The 22,255-nt window shown below is 40.9% G+C and overlaps 2 protein-coding genes across 2 annotated transcripts; one reads left to right on the top strand and one right to left on the bottom strand.

The window, feature by feature from the left end:
• The first annotated feature begins 2,078 nt into the window (after positions 1-2,078).
• LOC114148688 (protein CYR61) lies at positions 2,079-11,988 on the top strand. Its single transcript, XM_028024127.1, has 5 exons — positions 2,079-2,295; positions 4,920-5,133; positions 7,027-7,467; positions 7,932-8,110; positions 10,066-11,988. Exons 1-5 carry the CDS (start codon positions 2,245-2,247, stop codon positions 10,369-10,371), a joined length of 1,191 nt encoding a protein of 396 aa, XP_027879928.1. The 5' UTR covers positions 2,079-2,244; the 3' UTR covers positions 10,372-11,988.
• A 2,443-nt stretch (positions 11,989-14,431) lies between these two features.
• On the bottom strand, positions 14,432-21,050 carry ddx39ab (DEAD (Asp-Glu-Ala-Asp) box polypeptide 39Ab). Its single transcript, XM_028023571.1, has 10 exons — positions 20,896-21,050; positions 19,949-20,176; positions 19,276-19,403; positions 17,732-18,008; positions 17,532-17,650; positions 16,750-16,881; positions 15,971-16,080; positions 15,145-15,289; positions 14,868-15,015; positions 14,432-14,770 (listed from the first exon to the last, which is right to left on the bottom strand). The coding sequence occupies exons 2-10, from the start codon at positions 20,154-20,156 to the stop codon at positions 14,754-14,756; spliced, it is 1,284 nt and encodes a 427-aa protein (XP_027879372.1). The 5' UTR covers positions 20,157-20,176; positions 20,896-21,050; the 3' UTR covers positions 14,432-14,753.
• Positions 21,051-22,255: the final 1,205 nt, after the last annotated feature.

Here is a 22,255-nt window from a genome sequence, read left to right as displayed (position 1 = left end):
CATGATAAATGATAACAAACCAAACATGCATAGGAACAAAACCTCTACAAAACATAGGTTTGCAAAGTCACCTCTACGGCAACCTACAAGACTTCTGGAACATATTTTCTTGCACAAATAAAACAATGTAGACATGTTTGGCTATAATTCCTAGCACCATGTTTGGAAAAACCCAAACATAGTTTATCAGCACGATTTTTGCAGTCATTATAGTGGGCAATGGGAGATTTGGGGGTAATCGGGGTTTGTCTTGGAGGCACAAGACGTGAGTATCTTGTAATAATTACCTGTACTGTTGTTTAGTAAATTATGAAATGATGGAATCTGTTGTCTGTTTTTGTAAACACGAGGTCATATTTCAATCACATTAGAACCCATTCTATTATATCCTAACATATAAGAGCCTGAAATTTACTGTATCTAAAAATTGTGTTATCTCCTGTACAAAACTCACCACAAGACACTTTGAATTACTCTGTAGTTGGTTGTTGTACCTCGCGTAATAATCCATCAGATTGCAGATTGGTCAAACTGCTTCTGGCATCTGTGCTACATGAACATGTGGTCCCACATGACTGATTTGTTGGCTTGCAGGGTCGTTTTTAAAGGCTCATGGAAGATAATAAACTCCCTGGAGGCAGCACAAACGACAGCAGACTTCCCTCAGTTTGGTTTCCCAATTTGGATAAACATCAGTTTAGCACACCTCAAATTCCTCTTTACTGAAAGATGTCAGATCATGCAATCTTTGTACTTATGGCAGGGATGAAGGGATCACCCTAAAGGCTGAGGATGTACTTTAAAGGGGCGGTTCAGAATCTCTGAAGTGGGATTTCGTTACCAGGCTGGTGAGCCGTTTTGTAAAAAGACAGGGGGGGCTAAAAGTTTGTTGCTGAGGAAACCTCGTAGAGGCACATCCCAAAAGACTTACAGCTGTAGTGGCGATTCTTCTTCAAAGTATTGACTTGGGTGGGTTGAATACAAATGCAATCCACACTTTTCAGATTTTATTTGTGAAAAAAGAAAAAGTAAAACAAAACCAAAAAAAAGCATAATTTTCCTTCTGATTCATGGAAATTTGCTTGTGATGATGATGTGTTCAAAGCTTTCAATGCTTTTCTTGTCTATCATCCAGTTGCTTTTAACTGAAATAAAAAAAAAATAAATAAAATGTTTTTGAAACCGGAGTTGTTTTAGGATAGCTTGGACAGTTTATTCAAGATTTGTACTAAATTATACAAAGAGATAATCCATCATAGATTAGATAATAGCAGCTTATGACATTTTAACTAAACTTTAAACATTTAGAGCTGTCCCTTTAAATGCTCTCACACACAGTTTCAGAGTGTGCCTATGAGTGCTTTAAGCATAGGTCAGGTGCAGTGTGTGTTTTTTGGTGAAAATTCATTATAAAAATAGATTTTTTTTTTTTTTTTTGTGAAGCTGCCGCAGCCATAAACGGGCTCTGGATATTATTATTATTATAATCATTCTCAACATCTCTATGATAAAATCATAAAATCATGGAATTTGTCTCCCTCCCGGGAACACTCTGTCTTCCTTGTCGTGCTTTTGTTTTCCACGTCTCATTCGTGTCTAGAAGCATTTTTATAAAGTGGACTGAGGGGAAATTCCTCGCTGTTTTTCATGTCCCCCTCCAGCATTAATGTGGCATGGACCAGCAGCTGAGCATATTTATTTTACTTTTCACAAAGCAGCAGCAGCAGCCGGACAGAGGTAAGTCTTTGGGTAAAAAAAAAAAAAAAAAAAAGGGACTTTAAAGCATCAAAAATATTATTCTCGCTCGCACATAAATAAACGGACGCCCCCAAAGCCGAGGCCTGCTTTGGAATGTAGTAATTCCGAGTTTTTATGAATGACTGCATTCATGGCTGGCCACGCCCATCCCCCCTTCCCCCGACCCCCGACGAAACACCCCGCTTTCGGAGCCGAAGCCTTCGCGGGCTCCGCTCCTTTTACCTTTTAAGGAGAACCGCCGCGTGCTGATTGGTTAAAGGAACCGAGTGGGCGTGGTTACCCGGGGAAAGCACGGGGACGATATAAAAACAAGACTCGGAACGTAAAAACACACCAAAACCCACGAGTGACGGAGGATACCTGAGGATGAATCTGGAATTTGGATTTTATCGATGCGGGCAGAAGCTGGATGTGGGATTAAATCCTTGTGACGTAAAGTGTTTTTAAGATCAACTTGTCGTCTGTGAGCATCACCTGACTGACAGCATGGGGATACAGTTGCTGTTTGCCGCGTTGGGAGTGGGGATAGTCGCGGTGGTGAGTAGTTGTAGATTAGTTTTTTTTGTCTTTATTTCTGTTGCTGTATTGCGTGGTGGAGACCCTCGGTGCTGAGGATGTGTCTGCGGTAGGAAAAGCTGCTGCCTCCTGCCTCAGCTTCCAGGTGGCTCGTTACAGTCAGCAAGTTACGGCAAACAAACAAACAAAAAGTTAGTAAAATATATGGTTTATTTACTTTTGCATCACTGTAGCGCTGCAAAATTCTGGAGGTCTGTGGACGACTTTTCTTAGCTAGTCAAAATCTAAGTTTGAGGGGATTTTTTTTTTACCTCCAAGTTTAACCTTATCACAGACAGGAAAAAGTCAGGCTTGTATAGCCCATCAGATTTTCCCTATCAAAACCATAAAATCTTACTAAGTATTTCTGGTCTATTTTCTGTTGCAAATATCTTGTTTGGAGTTAATAATTCATTAACATTGATGAAAAACTACTAGTTCCACTTGCAGATTATTTAACTTGTAACAAGACATTTTCCCCATGTTTGCACTAGAACTTTGGCCAAAAACTAGTTAGTAAGATTCTGTGTTTTTGTAGTGTAACCACCTTTTCCAGATGTGTGTTTTCTTTATTTCAACCATCTCATTTTGAATGACCTAATAAAACTTTGCTGCTTGCATCAAAGCTTTACTTGTCATGGTGTCTGTGCAGGGCCGGCCCAAACTTTGTTAGGGCCTTGGGCCCAATTCATACCTCACAGTCCCGCACCACCTCAAAGGTGTGGGATATAAATTTTGTCGTCTGTTCCTGCCTACTAAGATTTTTGTGAAGTTAGTGGCTCTGAAAAGCAACTATTGAACTCCCATATGAACGGCAGCAGAACCAAACTGCAGGTAAGTAAAATGGTGGGTCAGATCGTAAAGAGAAGAAGAAAAATGATAACGGACGCTTGTTTTTAATAGATACAGTGTCCAGAGATCTCTCTAGAAAAATCGGTCTTGTTATGCTAGTTGTGGAATCTCATTTTCCCCTTTTCCTTTTCTTCCTTGTTTTCCAGTGTATAACTCAGCTCGTTATCGCCCCCACCTCAACCCTTGCCCCTGTGATGCGACAGTGAAACTGCAACTGCTCAAATTAGCTAAAAAGCACTATACATGGTGGCAGTCTGTTCCCAAATAAGCTACGGCTTTGATTTTGGGGGCCAATTTACAATTAGCCCACCATCCACTTGTCACCAAAGCAACATTAAAATCATCTCATCATTTGTGTGAAGTCAATTTAACATTAGTTAGTTTAATATACGGCAATTAGATGAGCCACTTAAGATTATTTATTAAATCTACAGTAGATGAAAGTTTTGGGTATTTCCAAAATATAACAGTGTGCATTAACTGCAGAGATGAGTATTTGTTTAGTTTTGCAGTTTGCGTGTTCAACATTTCAATAAAATTAGTCGAGTCGGGAAGAAGGGAGTAAGTTTAATTTAGGAAATTTGAATTACACTATGCAAAAAAATGCAACAACAATGACTTTATTTATTGCCTTAAATTGTAACTGTAAACACAAATGCTACTCAGGCACAAGAGTGGATATGCACTTTATGCAACCCATATGGGCGCCACTAGAAGGGGCGCCAAAACAAAATGATGGAATAATTGTTTCTAGTCAGCATTTTCTCTACATAACATTTGGTGTTTATAATTTGTCTGCATACACCTGTGAAAGCACCACCCTGCACCAGCACTGCTACATCATGAAGATCTTCTTTAATGTGTTAAAAAATTATGGGCCATTCAAATAGTTTAGATATTTTCTTAAAAATATGAATCTTAGAAATGTACAGTTTGAAAAGAGTAAAAAAAGAAAAGAAGATGTGAGAAAAGTATGAGAAGAAAACCTTGTGACTAAAATTCCAGAACTCTTGGGGGCCCCCTGCTGGTTCGAAGGCCCTAAGCAGGTCTAGTTTGTTTTTATGTGAAGTCAGCTCTGGATCTGTGTGAAGGTTCATACAATTTGATAAAAATAAATAAATAAAACGATTTGCACACTGGCTTCAATCCTACTGTATATCTGCAATTATACTAGAGAAATACTATCCAACAGTTTTACCAGCAGAGATAAAAAAAAAAAAATAAACCTGAAGTTAAAGTCCTGCTGCTGTACAACAGGACTATTTGCGTTTATTACGTCGGAAAATGTTTCACGTCAATTTTACACTAAAATCAGTGTACAATTCACACTAAGAGTTGTCTGCCCTGTGTGAAAGTGTCCCTCTGGCTGATCTTGACTGACAGCCTCCCCTGGAACTGCAACTCTAACTGGAAGTTGTTTGTGTGGCTTGTGCATGTGTTGTTTTTTTTTTCTGTGTATGTACACAGTGAGGTTTGGAAACAAAAAAATGAAGGAGCGGTGAGGTGGAGGGGTGGGAGTTGGAGATCATCCCTTTCATCCCCACAGGCTGAGTGAATGCCAAGCGGAAGGCGACAGAGGGTTACAGATACCCCTGTGGGGCTCGCGACAGTGCTGACTATTCATGCCTGTGTTTAAGCCACACACACTCTCAGGAATTTCTGTGATCTGAGTAACATGAGTCAAGCCTTTTTCTCCTGTGGTCTCGTTGGTCCATCACTATACGTGAAATGAAACGCGTTTCTCCCTCTTGCAGGTGACTGCTGACTGTCCGGTAGTGTGCGAGTGCTCCGCGGTGCCCCCGTCGTGCCCCCCTGGGATCAGTTTGGTCCCCGACGGTTGCGGCTGCTGCAAGGTGTGCGCAGCGCAACTCAACCAAGACTGCCACGAGGGACAGCCGTGCGACCACCATAAAGGACTGGATTGCAACTACGGCAACGATGTGGGTCGCACCCACGGCATCTGCAGGGGTACGTACGTATACCACCCAGGCGGCAGGAAGGCGTTTGGGAAGCTTTTTTGGGCCTAGATTTTGACATAAGTAGGGGTTGACTGAGGCAATGTGTAACTTCAGGGAGGAAAACCTGACTCTCGATCCAGGCGGGCTGGGGTCTCTCTTTGATAGGGTCTCGAGGTTTGAAGACTGTGCCATGTTTCAAAAAAACAGAGGCCCTTCATGAGCTGCGACTGAAACCTTGCCAACTCTGGGATTTATACAAGTACTTCAGTGTGTACACAAACACCCCCATGAAACACACAAACAAGCACGCACACACTGGTATCTATATATGTGTGTTTACTGGGGGTATGGGGGGGGGGGTATTCTATCTGGGGTGTTTATGGGGAGTCCCACTGAGGGGGGTTACATGCCAGGACATTATAAACAAGCCTAAACAGCTTTCTGGTCTAAGAATAGGGCTCGCTTCATGAATTTGGAAACGTGTCTTTCAATCTGCTTCACGTGTGCCTACATTCAGACTCCTTTCAAGTATTTTACATTTTCTCATGGTACAACCGCAAACCTCAGTGTATTTTATTGGGATTTTATGTGAAGTAGTGCATAATTGTAAAGTGAAAGAAAAAGGACATGTGGTTTTCAAGATTTTATTTTATTTTTTACAAATAAAAGTCTGAAAAAGGAAGGCCAAGAAATACAGCAGTCAGAAACTTGCAGTTTTAAGCAGCAAAGGGGATGCTGATGGACTGAGCTGATTGGATGATGGATGGGTCTAAATGTGGGGGTACAGGTTCAACAAAACCTATATTGTTCTATGAAAACAAAACTGATAAAAACATAAACTGCTGTTTCTTACTCTTTTAGGGAAACTAGTGTTTATCTTAAAGTACTGAATAAAAGTGTTGTATTATGATATAGGAGAGAAAGGGCAGGACTGCATACAAGGTATTTCATCCTGGTCAGAGGTTTATTCAAACCAATGTCGAGAAACAGCTGTGGCAAAACACCCTCCCTGCTTTGGCTCTTGATGTTGCAGAAAATTCCTCTATAAAAGAGGCAAAGGCTCTGTCTAATCACAGGCTGGAAAGTGCAATGATTTCTTGACACAGGAGAGACATAACTCTCCTGTGTCAAAGTAGGCAGCAGTACAAATGCTCCTCAGTGATGAAAATTTGCTTGGTTTTTTTTACTTGGTTTGCCTGTTATGGATTCCCTTCATCAGCAAATCAGAGCGAGTTTTCTAACTGAGCATTGCAGTTAGTCTGGTATGACACATCGGACAGGCCTGTCCTTAAAAGAGAAAAGATTATAACAAGTATCAATCCACTGTCTATACCCTATTAACAGTAGATGTCCGAATGTATATATTTTATGTCTATTCAGGTCAACCAAGCCATTTATTGAGCATATAAAATGTTAAAATTAGGACTTATAGGTCCCTTCCAAATTTAGCTAAAACATACCGGTTGAAAATCAAACTTGCTTGGGCTATTTTATCCCTTCCAACATACTTTCATCCATATTTAGACATCAGTGGACGTCATCATCCTTTCACCACAGACTTCTCTGCCACAAATTCACATTGTTTAAAAGGCAACATCTTCTTATCAACCTCTGGAGGTGCATGTTCAATCCCGTTCAGGATGACGGAGGGATGAAATAGGCAGAGTTGCTAGAATAATATAAGAGCTGGTGAATAACTTAATATGAATGTCTTTAGGACAGTGAGAGGAAGCCAGAGTACATGGCAGTAATACAGGAATAATGTGCAACAGCACAAAGGTTCTACATATAGGACAATCAGTGTGTGGTTCACCTAGATTTGGGCAATGGGTCTTCATTGGCAGTGGCAGTAGCAGTAGTTCTGTCAATTTACAAGCTTATCTGTCTTCTTTTCTCTTTTCAGCAAAAGCAGATGGTCGCTCCTGCGAATACAATGGCCGAATTTATCAAAACGGCGAAAACTTCCATGCAGGGTGCAAGCACCAGTGTACCTGCATTGACGGAGCCGTAGGCTGCATGTCCCTTTGCCCCAGCCATGTGCCCCTGGCTTCTCCTTCCTGTCCAGCCCCCAAGCTAGTGAAGGTGCCAGGCCAGTGCTGTCTCAACATCGACTGCTATAAGGGAACCACTGTTGTGCCCCCGGCACACCGCCGACCCCCACCTCCTGCTCACCTACCATACCCCTTCATCCCCTACTCAATCTATCCGTTCTCCAAACCTTATGCAAAACCTTACCGGAAGCTGTATCCTTACAAACCCAAAAAGGAGAAAGGCATCTTGGGCAATGAACTCTTAGAAGTGGGCCGCAAATGGGACAAACCACATGGAAATAAGGACCTGACAGGTAAGACATTGCATCACACCATCACCTCAGAGTGGCGTCTGCTTCCACTACTCAGTCCTGCATCATGTTTATGTTTTTAGCCATTTTTGCCTCTTGATGCACAGACTGCGTCAATGTGGGCCTTTAACGCTGCGTCTGTGCTGGTGCGTTAGTGTTTATGTGAGGGTTGTTTTCCACTGGCCCCTTGCACACCAGAGGTGCTCTCCCCCTCTCACACAGCACATTCCTCTGTCACGCAGCTCTCCCCTCTCTGTAATCACCTTCTGTATGTGTCAGTGTTGCCTGTTCCATGAATAAGGCTACTGTACCTTTCAACCACGAATTTCTGCTTTCCCCTACTTCTCTTGATGGCCACTTTCGTCACACTATAATTTGTTGCTGATCCCACCGCTCTTCCTGTGTCAAAATGTCGCAGTACCCATTGTTCAATTGTATTCACTTGTCTTCTCTTCCATTTTTTCTAGTCTGGAGTAAAACGGGAGGTCAATGTGTGGTTCAGACCACCTCCTGGTCACAGTGCTCCCGGACCTGTGGGATGGGGGTTTCCTCTCGCGTTACCAACGACAATGCCCGGTGTAAACTGGTCAAGGAGACACGCTTGTGCAACATTCGGCCCTGCAGCTCTATGTCTATCCCTGTGAAGGTGAGGAATGTATTTGGAGTCTCCTCTTGAAAGGAGGATAGGAGGATACTTTAATAGTCTATCACAGGGCAACACAGTGACATACAGGACACGCAACGTGCACATGCCAAATCTAGGGATATTTTACGGGGACAAATTGATTTCAGGTGGTGCAAGGAAACAGGAGTGTCCTGGATAAAATTACTCCACACAGAGAGACCATACAAAAGATTCCTTGGACTTTATTTTCATCAGTCATTTCACATGATTTTGTTGTCTATTTTAATTAAGATGGACTGGTTTCTAAAGATATAAACTTTAGAACTTCTCTGTTCTAAAACATATGCATATCAACTGCATCTGTTGAATGTTCTGAAATCTCTTGAGCTCTGGAACTGACTGACAGCTGCCCTTGTAATTTGGAGCTTGCGGTTTCGCCCACTGTGTTGCCCTCTTGCGCTTTGTACACAGCGCTATCCGGACCATTCCGTCTCCGGCAACAACCCACTTCTGAGTCTGATGGGCTGCTGCGCACCTGTTTTCACTGAACTTTTGTCGAGCTGCCGTGGGATTTAATGTGTACCAGTGTCAACCCTTAGCCATTGCTGGCATGCTAATCTCTCTTGGCAATAATCTGTTGTTCTGACCTTGATTTTGTTTTTGCACATTTCTGCAGTTAACTGTCTTAACCTTGTTTTTCATGTCTGCAGTGATGACTAATGAGTGATGTAATTCCAAACAAATATGAATCTTTATCTCCTTTTCTGGTGCAAATGCTAACAATAAAAGATAGCTTCCTTTGGTAGGACTCTTAAAATAATCCAATCTGTCAAGATGATCACATTTCTCAACAAAAATTAGACCAATTCCACAATTAAGGGGATTTTCATACCTGACAGTCCAGTAGACTCAGTTTGTTTGAGGACCAAAATTGCAACATTTGCTACACTTTCAGCTGCTGTGATTCTCTTTCACATTGCACTGTGTCAAACAAACAAACCAAATCCCTATTTACTCCCTTGCCTGGGGTGGTGCTGCACCAATAACTACTAAAGGAAGTAACACAAAACCACAGAAGAATACATGAGTACAACGTCCTCCTTTGCAAAATGTAAACAAAAATGGAGTAGCGTCAGATTTTAGCTGGTGTATGATTTCTCTTTTGTCTTTGGTAAAAGACCACTAGCCACTTATCTCTCTACTGTAGTTGTAGACACGACTGTTTGTTTTGGTTGTACTGTATTAACCCACAATGCCCTCCGCTTGGTATCCACATATGCATTCAAGCCATCCTAGAATTCACTTTTAATAAACTGACACCTCGGTTTTTAGGCGGACCACAGTTCGATTTTTTGGTCGATTGCACATTCACACTTCCTCAAACAAACCGGACTTTCCAAGCAAATGAACTAGAGTTTGATTAAAGCAGATTATACAGGGCTGGTGTGAATACATCCTAAAGTGGCTTTGGATCAGGAAGTGTAGCATTCTGGTAATCTACCAGGCTTAGACTTCTGGATAGCCAAATGACTATCCAGAAGTCTAACTCTTTTAGTGTAAAAGAGTTGTGAGTGGTTGGTATGATCAGACTAGTTCTTATTAAGTTGTGTGTACATACTATAACTTTTGCTTTGATATTAAAGTCATTACTAAATAACTTTGGCTAGTTTCTGACTTATTGTCAAGCACTGCATTGATGCTACAATTTTTTGAAGGCTGGCATTGCATTGGACTGCCACAAATGTCATGTTTATATCCATCCTGGCTTTTCTTGTTTGTGTTCAGTAGTTACTTTATTCCCACTGGCATAAGGTTTACTTTTTATTCTTTGCAAAAAGAAAAGTTCTAATGTGTACCAGTGTCAGAATTGTGCTTCACTAAATATCAAATAACTCACTTCATGGACATAGAATCTCAGTCATACAAATCTTTTGCTTTGAAAGGTGTCTAACTTACTCTTTTTTCCCAATCCACAGAAAGGAAGGAAGTGCTCGCGTACACACAAGGCCCCAGAGCCGCATCGCTTGTCCTACGCCGGCTGCAGGAGTACTCGCTTGTACAGGCCCAACTACTGCGGGGTGTGCAGGGACGGCCGCTGCTGCTCCCCTCGTCGCACGCGCACAGCCAGCGTGACCTTCTCCTGCCCCGACGGGGACCTTTTCAGTAGATCCGTCATGTTCATCCAGTCCTGCAAGTGCAGCGATGAGTGCAACCATCTGAACGAGGCGGTGATGCCCCCACAACTCTGGCTCTACGGAGACGTTCACAAATTCAAGGACTAGTTGTTGTTGCCCCCGCCTCGCCTGCATTCCTCCATAAAAGCGTAAATTGCCACCCATTAGTGATACTTTTTATAGAGCAGCTGTTCCTAGTGTAGCTATTGAATAGATGCAGGCAATGATCACAGATGAGGAGATTTTTTTTTCTGGAGGAGAATTTTCTGCCTTTCTCGGAATGTTCCATGAACTGTGGCACTTCAGCCAAGGAGAAAGGAGCAAGCGTGGGGACAAACTCTAAAGGATGGCCATCATTTCTTGCTACTCTAGATGTTGCTAACTTATAGAAAACTGGTTTTATGTTTGATATGAAAGGAAATCTGAAACAAGGACTTTAGTGGAAGACTTGACAAGACTTTAATGGCAATTGCAAAAGGTTGCAGTTTGTCTCGCAATGGTATTTATTCCTTGATATTTATTCAAGAGACAGACATGTTGAAACTTTGGCATGCCACTGGGATAAGAGACTTTTCTTGGCACCTCTCTGTGGCTGAAATCCACGGACAGCTGTCAGTCACAAGCGGCAGAGGCAGACTGGTCCATGGCGGTCAGAAACCAGCATCCAAAGACCAATGACCAAGAATGCCAGTAGGAGAAGAGCAAAAAAAAGACAAGCTAAACCCGATGGGTTTAGGATTCGTACACACTCCGAGGAAATATGTCAAAGGTTGTTTATACAGCTGGACTCATCTCCTGCTTTTGCCTTCACAAGAAACTGAGACATTTAGCAAGCACCAGAAGAACAAGCCTGGGATTCTGGCGTCAAGCAGTCGACCACCTAATTCTGTGCAAATTACAATCTTTGAGGGGAAAATCAGCCCCTCTCTGGTTTTTGCTATAAAAATAAAATCTAAAAGCTGCGTGTGTGATGAGGTAAACATGCAATTTGTGGAACCGCGCTACTGCCTAATCTGGCCTGTAATTGAGCAGCACGCAATGTGACTGAAACAAAACAAGAAGCTGTGTCTTTTCATGTTAAAGAGGTGTCTGTTCCCTCAAACTGCTGACTTCGCAGTCGAGTCAGAAATAAGTTTTCCGTTGGGTGCAAAGCCTTGGAACTGTAAGGACTCTCAAAGAGAGACTGATTCTAGGTAGGCACTGTGTATTCTTTGATTTATATACGACTGGGAAACAAAAGCATCACCCTTAACTATTGCTTGGATTAGTTTGTGCACCTTATGTCGACTTTTATACAGTGTCTCAGTGTCAAGTGTGAATACTAGGCAGACATGTCCAAGTCATTCTCTTGTACCACTGCAGGTGTTGTAGTTTGTTTTTTTTAATCCTTGCCCATGTAGATGCTGCGGTTTTGACATTTTGACTAGTTCCAAGGGACACTGTAGAGCAGCTATGTACAGATGAATTTGTAACTTTGTAGTTCTACCTGCTGTATAAGGGCCCGTTATTCTGTTGAGTTAGTTCATGTGTAGTTTAAACACTGAACTCTGAACCTGGGTTCAGGTTTCTGATGAGAACACCATACCAATTTGAGAGCATTTCAAAGAAAAAATGACTAAAGGAATACTGCTTTTTATATCGTGGAAGGAGCGTTTACCCAATGATTGGTTTTGAAGTGATACCTTTTTAAAAAATGTTGTACAAATAAAGAAACTTTTACCCTTACTGTGTTGAAGTTTTAAATAAAAACACAGCTGTTAGCCATTGAAGCAATATAATTAATTTTCTCTTGACAATTCTGTCAAGGCTGCAGTTATCCCTGTTGTGGGTGCACCCTTTTGTTTCTTCCACTTAACTTTCTATGAATATGTTTGGCTGTAGCACTCTTCCCCATCACTGTGTCCTACTTCCCCTGACTCAGAATCCTTTTAGAGGCTCACGCAACCTTGGCAGATGTTTCCAATATTTTTCCACGATGTTTCTTAATACTTTTTGAGACATGAACTCTTGGCTTTTTTTTAAAATCCTTAACCAAAATCACCCAAATTACATCCCAAAGGCATGAAATATTTCACTCCATGTGACATTCTAGTTCTCCTTTTGAACCTTTTCTGAGCTGTAATTTTAAGTTAAATACTAGCTACAGCATGATATGGCCCATGATTTCAGTATTGCGTTCACACGCTATTCTGGTTGGTGTACCAGCGTCAACATAAAAAAGGTGTCAAACTCATTAAAAAGAATAAATAAAAAAGGGGCTTTAATTTCCGTAAAATGTAAGAAACTTATCTTCTGTTGCCATGGTGCGAGCAAGCGTGAGTTTAGTTTAGATAAACTGCATTAGCTAAACCGCCTAGCCTAGCTATTGTTCTGCACTGTTAGTCGAAATGTGTTTTTTTATTTAGCCTAAAATACAGATTTAACTGTTTAGAAGTATTTCAAGTCATGACGTGAAAAGTTATCTTCTAATAAGGTAACTTCTTTAAGGAGGTAGCATCAGGTAAAATCGACGTTTTTTAAGCTCTATGCCGTGTTATGTCATTTCCTCATCAAAAACATACTTGGAGCGCCGCCTTGAATCTTTCGTACATGTTTGAGAAATCCTTTAATCTCCCATGGCAACCATTCAGGTGTGCTAAACAGCACCTGGATGAATGACGTAGCACCGTCTCCAAGTTTCCGCCCCAATTTCAAGACTTCAAACTACAAGTCAAATTTCTTCAGTTATATTTGATATATACGGCTTTATATATATATATATATATATATATATATATGGTATATAAATGGTAATGGCGAACCAACCAGACATTGTCGTAGTGGATAAACAACAGAGGAAAGCCGTTGTGGTAGATGTAGCAATACCAAGCGACTGCAACATCAGGAAAAAGGAGCACGAGAAACTAGAGAAATACCAGGGCCTCAGGGAGGAACTGGAGAGGGCCTGGAAGGTGAAGACCACAGTGGTCATCGGGGCCCTCGGGGCAGTCACCCCCAAACTGGACCAATGGCTACAACAGATCCCAGGAACAACATCAGACATCTCAGTCCAGAAATGTGCAGTCCTTGGCACAGCCAAGATACTGCGCAGAACCCTCAAGCTCCCAGGCCTCTGGTAGAGGACCCGAGCTCAGAGGATAAGAACCACCCGCGGTGGGTGAGAAGGGAATTTTTTTATATATATAACTTAAGTTACTTGATTGTGCTGTAAAATTATATGTGGCTGGAAAACAAATACTGCCCCTTTAAAATCTACAGAAAGAAAGCAATTCAATTCAAAACATTAATTATAAAAAATAAATATTGTAATTCATATTATTCAAGATTCTAGTAGTTGTAGATGCTGATGGTTGTGGGTAAAAAGGATCTCCTGTAGCCATCTGTGTTACAGTGAAGCTGAAGAAGCCTCTGGCTGAAGATTCTCATAAAGCAGTCTTACAAAGCCGATGCTTTATCCATAAACTTAATTTTATTAAACTTTTCTTTGCACCGCCATCAATATTTTGAGTTTATTCAATTAATTTTTCTTTTTTTACTTTTAATAATTAACCAGCTAACATTAGCTTGCTATGCTTTTGTCACTTCAAAGAACAGGTACGAAACATAATGCAATGAGCACTTCACTACAGCGCCTAAATTTAGTGGGTTCCTTTTTGTGGCGATTTACCAACTACGACTCAAATCTGCTGCAATATTGTAGCAGCAGTAGAAATTTGTTTTGCACAAAAGAAATTTAAAAAAATGTTTTATATTTTCATATCAATACTGCCAAAATATCACTCCACTTGTTACCAAGATCATTCCCAGCTGCTAGCATGGCAAGTCAGTTTCAAGCAGCCACTTCTCACATTTGTTTGTTCCAATTTATTTTTATGTTTACACACCAAAATACTAGGACATACATAGTGAGAATCAGGGTTTTTTTGGGAGGGAGGGGGGGTACAGTGCCTAAACTTTGCCAAAATCTGCCATTTCACCACTAGGATTCTATTTGTTGACTTAATATATAGAAGGCATTCCATTAGAAAGTCGTACAAAGAGCTGCCACATGAGCCAAATCAGTCCATTTACTCAAATCTAAAGAAAGCTGACCTTTAGCATTGAAGATATAAAACCCTACAATACAAATCTAGGCTTTGGAAAAAGCAAAAAGAAAAATAAAGACAGCTCCAAGTTCTCCTCAAGTCTATTAAGGTTTACCTCAACAGCGCAATAAAACAATGCAGAGACAACAGTCTTAATGAGAGAGAGCACAACGATAAAAATGGCATTTTATAAAAAGTTTTAATTGAGGCAAAACAAAAAAATAAAAGAAACCATAGAAGAAATTGAAATCAAAACCCCCCTGTCCCATAAACTGACAATAAAAATAAACGTTTTTGTGAACAAACGTGCAGAGCTTTCAAATCAACAACGAAGTACGTCTACTTCCAAATAAAAAGACTGGATCCACGAAGAGGAGACTTCTGTTGGTCTGGAGGGGTGAGGGCTCATCTGGACTGCTCGACTGGGCGGGCGGGGGGGCAAAGGAGAGACGCGTCAAACATCTGCAGACTTCTAAAAAGCAGTAAACACCATTAAGCTGAGCTGTGGTGGGAACTTACTGTAAGACGAGATGTCGATCTCATCCGGCAGCTCGGCCACGTTGACTTCAAAGCGGTCCTGCACGTCGTTCAGGATCTTGGCGTCGGTTTCGTCCGACACGAAGGTTATGGCCAGGCCTTTGGTTCCGAACCGACCGGCACGGGCGACCTGATTGTTAAATAAACAACAAAAAAACAAACAAACACCTTATTATCCAAACAGAAAAGAACTTCCTGGAATATTTCAAAATGGCCGAGAGAGAGAAAGAGAGAGGAGGAAGGAAGGCCAGTTTCTCACCCTGTGCAAATAGGTGTCTGAGTCTTCGGGCATGTCGTAGTTGAAGACGATGTTCACCCTCTCGATGTCCATCCCTCGGCCAAACAGGTTGGTCGCCACCAAGATCCGTCTCTGGAAGTCCTTGAACTGCTGGTAGCGAGAGAGTCTGCGAGGAGAGCAGGAACAAAACGATTTATCGTTTAAAAAAAAAAAAATTGACACATTTTGCAGATTTTTCATTTAGCCACTTGCACCTGTTTTTAAACAGCATTTGAAATATATGTTAAAAAAAAAATAATTAAATTACTTTTTCAAATAAGAAAACAAAATTGTATTACCTAAAATGCAACAGCATTCTTTTAAAGAATGCTTCTATTTGCAACAAAGGATGCATCTGGAGTATATAAAAAAAAAAAAAGTCTACTTTTGGATTAATAATTGGATAAAAAAAACTAATCTCAAACATAAAACCAGAATTTGAACCATTGAGGAGTTCTGTGTGGACCATATTTACAGACAAGGTGATTTTTTCCCCATCTTAAATACAAAATATCCATGTTCTTTGTAGTTCTGCCTCCCTACTGTGTTGTTCCTTCAGCAGATGGCCATTTCTTGGGTTTGTATTCTCCAGTTAATGGATTACTAAACTAGTTGACGATTTCAATAATTGATTAATCATTATTAATCCCGATAAATCACCACACAATCAAGATTAAGTCAATTACTCGTTTCAACCTTAGTCGGGTCAAATGAAGATGCCTTCTGCTCCCATGAACACATTTAGCTGGTCCAGGCTTGTGTGTTTATCAGTGTGTGAGCAGAGCGGTGAGCTTTCTGGGGGTCTCACCTTTCCTCCTGGACCATTGCTCTGTGGATGGCGATGGCGGGGAAGTTCTGCTCCACCAGCAGCTGAGACAGAGCGATGCAGCGCTGCACAGACTTGACAAAGATCACCACCTAGAGGCAGAGCGTTGGAACTTAGAGGGGTGATGCCAGACTACAAACATGGGTAGGTTTAAAGAGGAAATTTGAACATTTTGAAAGAGAGCCAATTTTCTGTGTCGCTTATTTCTGGAAATGAAACTCGGAATTGTATAGACTTATGACAGAGTGAAATATTTTAAGTCTTTATGGTCAACATAATGAAAACCCAAAATTCAGTCTCAGAAAATTACAATATTGCTTAAAATAATATACAGCACTCTGAATAACCAGCTTTCGTAGCAAAGACCTTATGTCACTTGTGGAGGGTGTCAAGGACGTCTGCCCAGTTGGCCATCTTGCTCCTGACTGCGTCCTACTGATCCAGACTGAGATAATCTAAAGGCTCAGGAAACATTTACATGTCAATGAGTTTCCAATATTTCAATATAGTTCTGATATCCTGAATTAGGGGTTTTCATTACCTGCAATAGTCGGAACTACAAGAAAAGAAGGCTTGAAATATTTTTGCTTTCTGTAACAAATCTATATTAAGTTTAGTTTAACTTTCTGAAACAGGTGACAAAAAAAAATAATTTTTTTTTAAATAACCTGAACCTTTCCACTATCTTTCAGTGTTTTTTGCTGTTTAACTTGAGGAGCTCCATGACGACATCGTGTCAAATGTCTGGCCCGTAGATTTACCTGGTTGAACTCCAAGACGTCCAGCAGGTCAAAGAGCTTGCGGTTTTTCTCGCTGTCCTTCAGCTTACAGTAGTACTGCTGCAGACCGTGCAGCGTAAGTTTGGTCTCGTCGTCCACAAACACCTCCATCGGCTGCAGGAAAAACATGAATGAAAATGAAACAAGACCAAAACAGAAGCCTCTAGTGAATTTGCTCCTTTTATTTGTATTTTCCTTTCCTTACATGGCAGTTTGTTGCACTGCATTTAATTTGGGTGATTTATGACATTGTAAGTGTTGTAATTCTTGCATCCTATACGTAAGAATTCATTACAGATTGCAACACTGCTTTGTTTAGTTCTAGACCAAGTACGTTTCCACCAAAACATTTCAAAGATTTGCTAAAAAAAAAAAAAAAGAAGCTAATTTCTGAGTTTGAAAAGTCTTAAATTTGCTAGAAAAATCTCAGACATTCAGAGACTAATGCATAATAAATCTCCTTTTTCCTAAAGAAAAAAGAGGAAATTTCTGAGTTTGAAAATTTTCACATCAAAATTATTTAATTATTTATTCTAAACATCTGGAATAAAACACATTAACCAAAAACAATACATCAAAAGGAAATAAAAGCCACAAACAACTGAACCCATAAGTAAAAATGCAAATAAAATAGCCTTTCAAAACATATCTGAAAATTATTGCGCTCATTTATCATGTAATTAATGGATAAACTGCTTATTGTGACAGGCTGAAGTAAACCTCCAAACTTGACAGAAGGCGAAAAAGTTACGAGTTTCTCTTACGTCCTGCATGAATTTGCGGCAGACTGGCCGGATCTCCTTACTCAGCGTAGCGCTGAACATCATGACCTGCTTCTCGTGGGGGGTGATCCTGAAAATGTCCTGCACGTCGCGCCTCATGTCTGCGGATAGAGGGAGGAAGGAAAACCATAAACACACTCGCCTTTATCTTCGAACAGTCGGCGACAAACGGGAAGACGTACCGAGCGCCTCCAGCATCTTGTCGCACTCGTCCAGGACGAAATGCTTGACGTTCTTCAGACTCAGGGTCTTGTTGCGGATCAGAGCCAGGGTCCGCCCGGGGGTCCCGACCACGATGTGAGGGCAGTTCTTCTTCAGGGTGTCCTCGTCCTTCTTGATGGCCAGGCCGCCGAAGAACACGGCGCACTTCACGTTGGGCATGTACTTGGAGAAGCGCTCGTACTCTTTGCTGATCTGGAAGGCCAGCTCTCGTGTGTGGCACATGACTAACACAGAGACCTGGTGGGGAGTCGGGGGACACAGAGTGAGACGCCGTGGCGATGGCAGACGTACGAGTTATATTCCCAAACAGCTTGAAACATCCATTTTTGACTAAGAAAAAGACTAATTTAAAGTTCTAGTTATCAATTAATCAATAGATTATTCTGATAATAGATTAATCAAAGAAAAACTATATATAGGGCTGCACAGTGGCGCAGTTGGTAGCACTGTTGCCTTGCAGCAAGAAGGTCCTGGGTTCGATTCCCGGCCGGGGTCTTTCTGCATGGAGTTTGCATGTTCTCCCTGTGCATGCGTGGGTTCTCTCCGGGTACTCCGGCTTCCTCCCACAGTCCAAAAACATGCCTGTCAGGTCAATTGGTTTCTCTAAATTCTCCCTAGGTGTGAGTGTGCATGGTTGTTTGTCCTGTATGTCTCTGTGTTGCCCTGCGACAGACTGGCGACCTGTCCAGGGTGTGCCCCGCCTCTCGCCCGGAACGTAGCTGGAGATGGGCACCAGCAACCCTCCCGACCCCATTAGGGACAAGGGTGAACAGAAAATGGATGGATGGATGGAAACTATATATACGGTCCCGTCACGATATATTGCCCCAGACGTTATTGTGATAAATGACAATATTGTTGTTTTGAGACCATTTTCAAGTAATGTATAATAATGCAAGAATACATTGTCAAAGATCAATAAACTTTAAAATCTACTGTACATTTAACACAAGAACTGGAAGACATTTTAAATATAAAAAATAAACAAACAAAACAACAGACAAAAGGATTTATGGAGTCTCTAAACAGCTGGTAGAGTAAAACACCAGACTGAAGACTTTTATCATCCAGTTTTCAGTAGAAAGAGAAAAACAAAATCAAGCAAATCAATATTATTGAGTTTGTTTTAAATTATTATGGAGATAATTATGTCTATTATATGGGAGCACTAATAAATCTGCCCCAATTGTCTTAATTTTTGAATATTGCAATCAATTTGTGAGCAATAAACAGTTGTGTACTTCAATAACTTTTTATCAATTAAATCAAGGCAGAGTTTATTTGTATACTGGCAATTTTAACCAACATGAAAAGATGATCAATGTTATTTAACGTTAAGTACTCATGTTATGCAGCTGGCATAGGTTTTATACATGTTTTGTTTCCACAAACAAAAATGTCCCTTTGAGGACATCTGTGATCTTTGCGCGGCCCAAAATCATAATGAGTTCTTCACAGTTTACCAAATCCGACCCAAACCGCTGCGGTCCCTAAGCGAACTCACCTGTCCGTCAACGGGCTCGATCTGTTGCAACGTGGCCAGGACGAACACGGCCGTCTTGCCCATGCCAGACTTGGCTTGGCACAGGATGTCCATGCCGAGGATGGCCTGGGGGATGCACTCATGCTGGACTGAAAACAGAAACATTAAAAAAAATCACTAATCATTTCGAGAATCAAAGGGGGAAAAAAAATACTTTGGCAGCATATTCATTGAATAATATGTTCCTTGAATGACAATGCAGGTGCAAACAAACAAGCTTAGCCAGAACTTCCACACCTACAAAACACTAGGGTGTGTAATTTCTGCTATGCTGTCCAGCAGTAAAATGTACGAATCACTAGATCTGCCTCCCCCCTCACTGAAACAGCAAGGAAGAAATAAATCTCCAAAAATAAGAGGAGCCAACTCTGCAATCATCCTGGGTATGTGAGGTTCTAACATTTAGACCGTATTCTCCACTAGGATTATTCAAAGAAAAAATATAAATACGGTCCCGTCATGATATACACATATCAAAATTTCATAAAAGAAACAAGCAAAAATGGAAAAAATAAAAAATAAATAACTAAGATAACTGGAGGAAGTTTGACTTTATTCTGCCACTGCAGTATTTTATAGTTCAAAAAAACAAAATAAACATGAAATGTCTCTGTACAATTGGGTGATCTTTTACCTTCAGACGGATGCTCGAAACCACAGTCTATGATGGCCCGGAGGAGCTCTGGCTTCAAGAGGAAGTCCCTGAAGCCGGAGCTGTGGATGGAAACGTAAGACCCCTTCACCTCCTTCTTCCCCACCGGGGTCGCGCTCTCCGGGGCTCCTTGTGGCTCATCATCCTCCTCATAATCGAGCAGCTCGTTGTCAACGTCGTTCTCAGCCATTATACGTGATTATGGTTTGCCTGGTACACAAACACAAACAAAACATCACTTATGGAAGTTTTTATTATAAAGTACGTCGTTTAATACGTGTTGTGGTTCCGTGAAAGGTCCCGAATTCGCCCACGCTCAATGCCAAAGCAGACCTTGAGTGAAACCATTTGTATTGTCTTAGCCCGGCACGCTATTCAAAACATACTGGTATAAAGTCGACGTTTACTAGCTGGTTTTTACGACCAACAGCATTAGTTGTTGTAGTTTGCGCAAAAAGCGCACTTCGAACAAAATCTCCACGCGAGGAAAAAAAAAGGAAAAAACACACAAATAGGTCAGACAGCGCGTCGTTTTAACTGTTAGCCTCTGCGTGCTAACCACAATGAAAACCTATTGTGTTGCATAACCGTTGTTAACTTAGCGGGTTATACAGTTTAAAATGGACATCTGCTAATATGCTCTCGACACGAGACATTTATTACTTGAAGTTAAATTTAGAGATAAACACGGGAGCTACATTTAAAGAAAAACGGCACAATTGACCAGGTGTTGGGGATGCTAAGCTAAAAGGCTAAGCTACAGCGCTCTAGCGTCAACGTCCGGGTTAAGCTAACAACTATTTCAATTTAACACGAGTTACCTTCTGACAAAATCTAAATACACGCAATTAAAACGTGAACGTTTAACCATACACTAACCCCGTAAACACTAGAAACTGTAATAATTTAGCTCTACACGGCGCTCATACCTGTACGACGTTAGCGCTGAAATCCACCGGATCAAAACCGCATGGAGAGGCCTCAGTCGGTTTGGACAGGCAACCGGAAGTTCCGCCTACGACTGTAAAATCCTCTATTTCATTGGTGGATTTGTTCAAAGGCAGCCAGCAATTGGAGGAAAGGTGTGCCACAGTTCTTCACGGTCTGAAAAAGCGGGATAGAGCGACGATGGGTTTTGTAGACGGGAGCTCGTAAGGGACATTAACTGGCGGTCTATAATTACACGTTTACGCTTTTAGGCAAGTACAATTAAATTATCGAAGAAGTTGTATACCAAGTAAATTATCTAATTTTAAAGTTGATAAATGTTATTTTTAAATGACACTTAAATTATGTATGCTGGTTAAAATTTAGGGAGGTTGTAACTTGCAATAGAATACATGATTCTCGTCTAATATATCTCCACCAATCTCTATATAAGCACTTAAAACGTTGAGGACTAAAGCATTCGTAACAAAAATAAAAGTGAATAAAATACACAGACAAGTGGAAAACAAATCTAGATTTTTTTTTCTTTCAAAGGGCAACTTATATTCACATCACCTCCTTCATTCAATGAAAGGTTTGTGGCTTTCTCAGTGTACCAAGCACATCTTGATTTATGTGAAGATGAATAACAGTTCTTAAAATCACTTGCAAAGAGTAAGTAAAATGTATGGATATTTTTAAAATCCTTATGTACTATGATAGTCTATGAATTCAAATATATTTTATTTTTGAAAGTTATTTATATCAAATGGTCCCTTCTTTAGTCATCTACATTTGTATAATTACTAAAACAGCACAAAATACTAAATTCAGTTGTAGTGTGTGCACAATTTGTTATTGTTCCAGTTAAGATATGTCATGAAGTAAGTAAGTGAAGGCAACCAAAAACAAAGTAACGAAAAGTATTCACAAAATGAAATTTATTCTTCTCAAACCAGAGAATTAAACCCCTCTTTTGTTAATACAGACATACATAATCACTAGTGTCATTGTTAGATCCAGAGTTCTAACAATGACTGTTAGATCCAAAACTCCATGGCAGATGGATGGAAAATGGCCACTGGACTACTGGAGCCAGGGTAACTAAAGTGCCTGCCATTAGGACCCGTCCGTCCCGTCCTGGGTTTATGTGCTCTATCTTCCTGGTTTTAGTGAGAACTCCAGCAGCAGCATTCTGGATCAGCTGCAGCTGGAGGATTGATTTGTTAGGCAGACCTGTGAAGATGCTGTTGCAGTAGTCAACGCGACTAAAGATAAATGCATGGATGAGTTTCTCTAGATCTCGCTGAAACACAAGTCCTCTAATGTTCTTCAGGTGATAGAAGGCCGACTTTGTGACTG

This window comes from Xiphophorus couchianus, chromosome 7 (assembly GCF_001444195.1).
Source record: "Xiphophorus couchianus chromosome 7, X_couchianus-1.0, whole genome shotgun sequence".
Classification (NCBI taxonomy): domain Eukaryota; kingdom Metazoa; phylum Chordata; class Actinopteri; order Cyprinodontiformes; family Poeciliidae; genus Xiphophorus; species Xiphophorus couchianus.
This window is presented reverse-complemented; position numbering and strand designations above follow the sequence as displayed.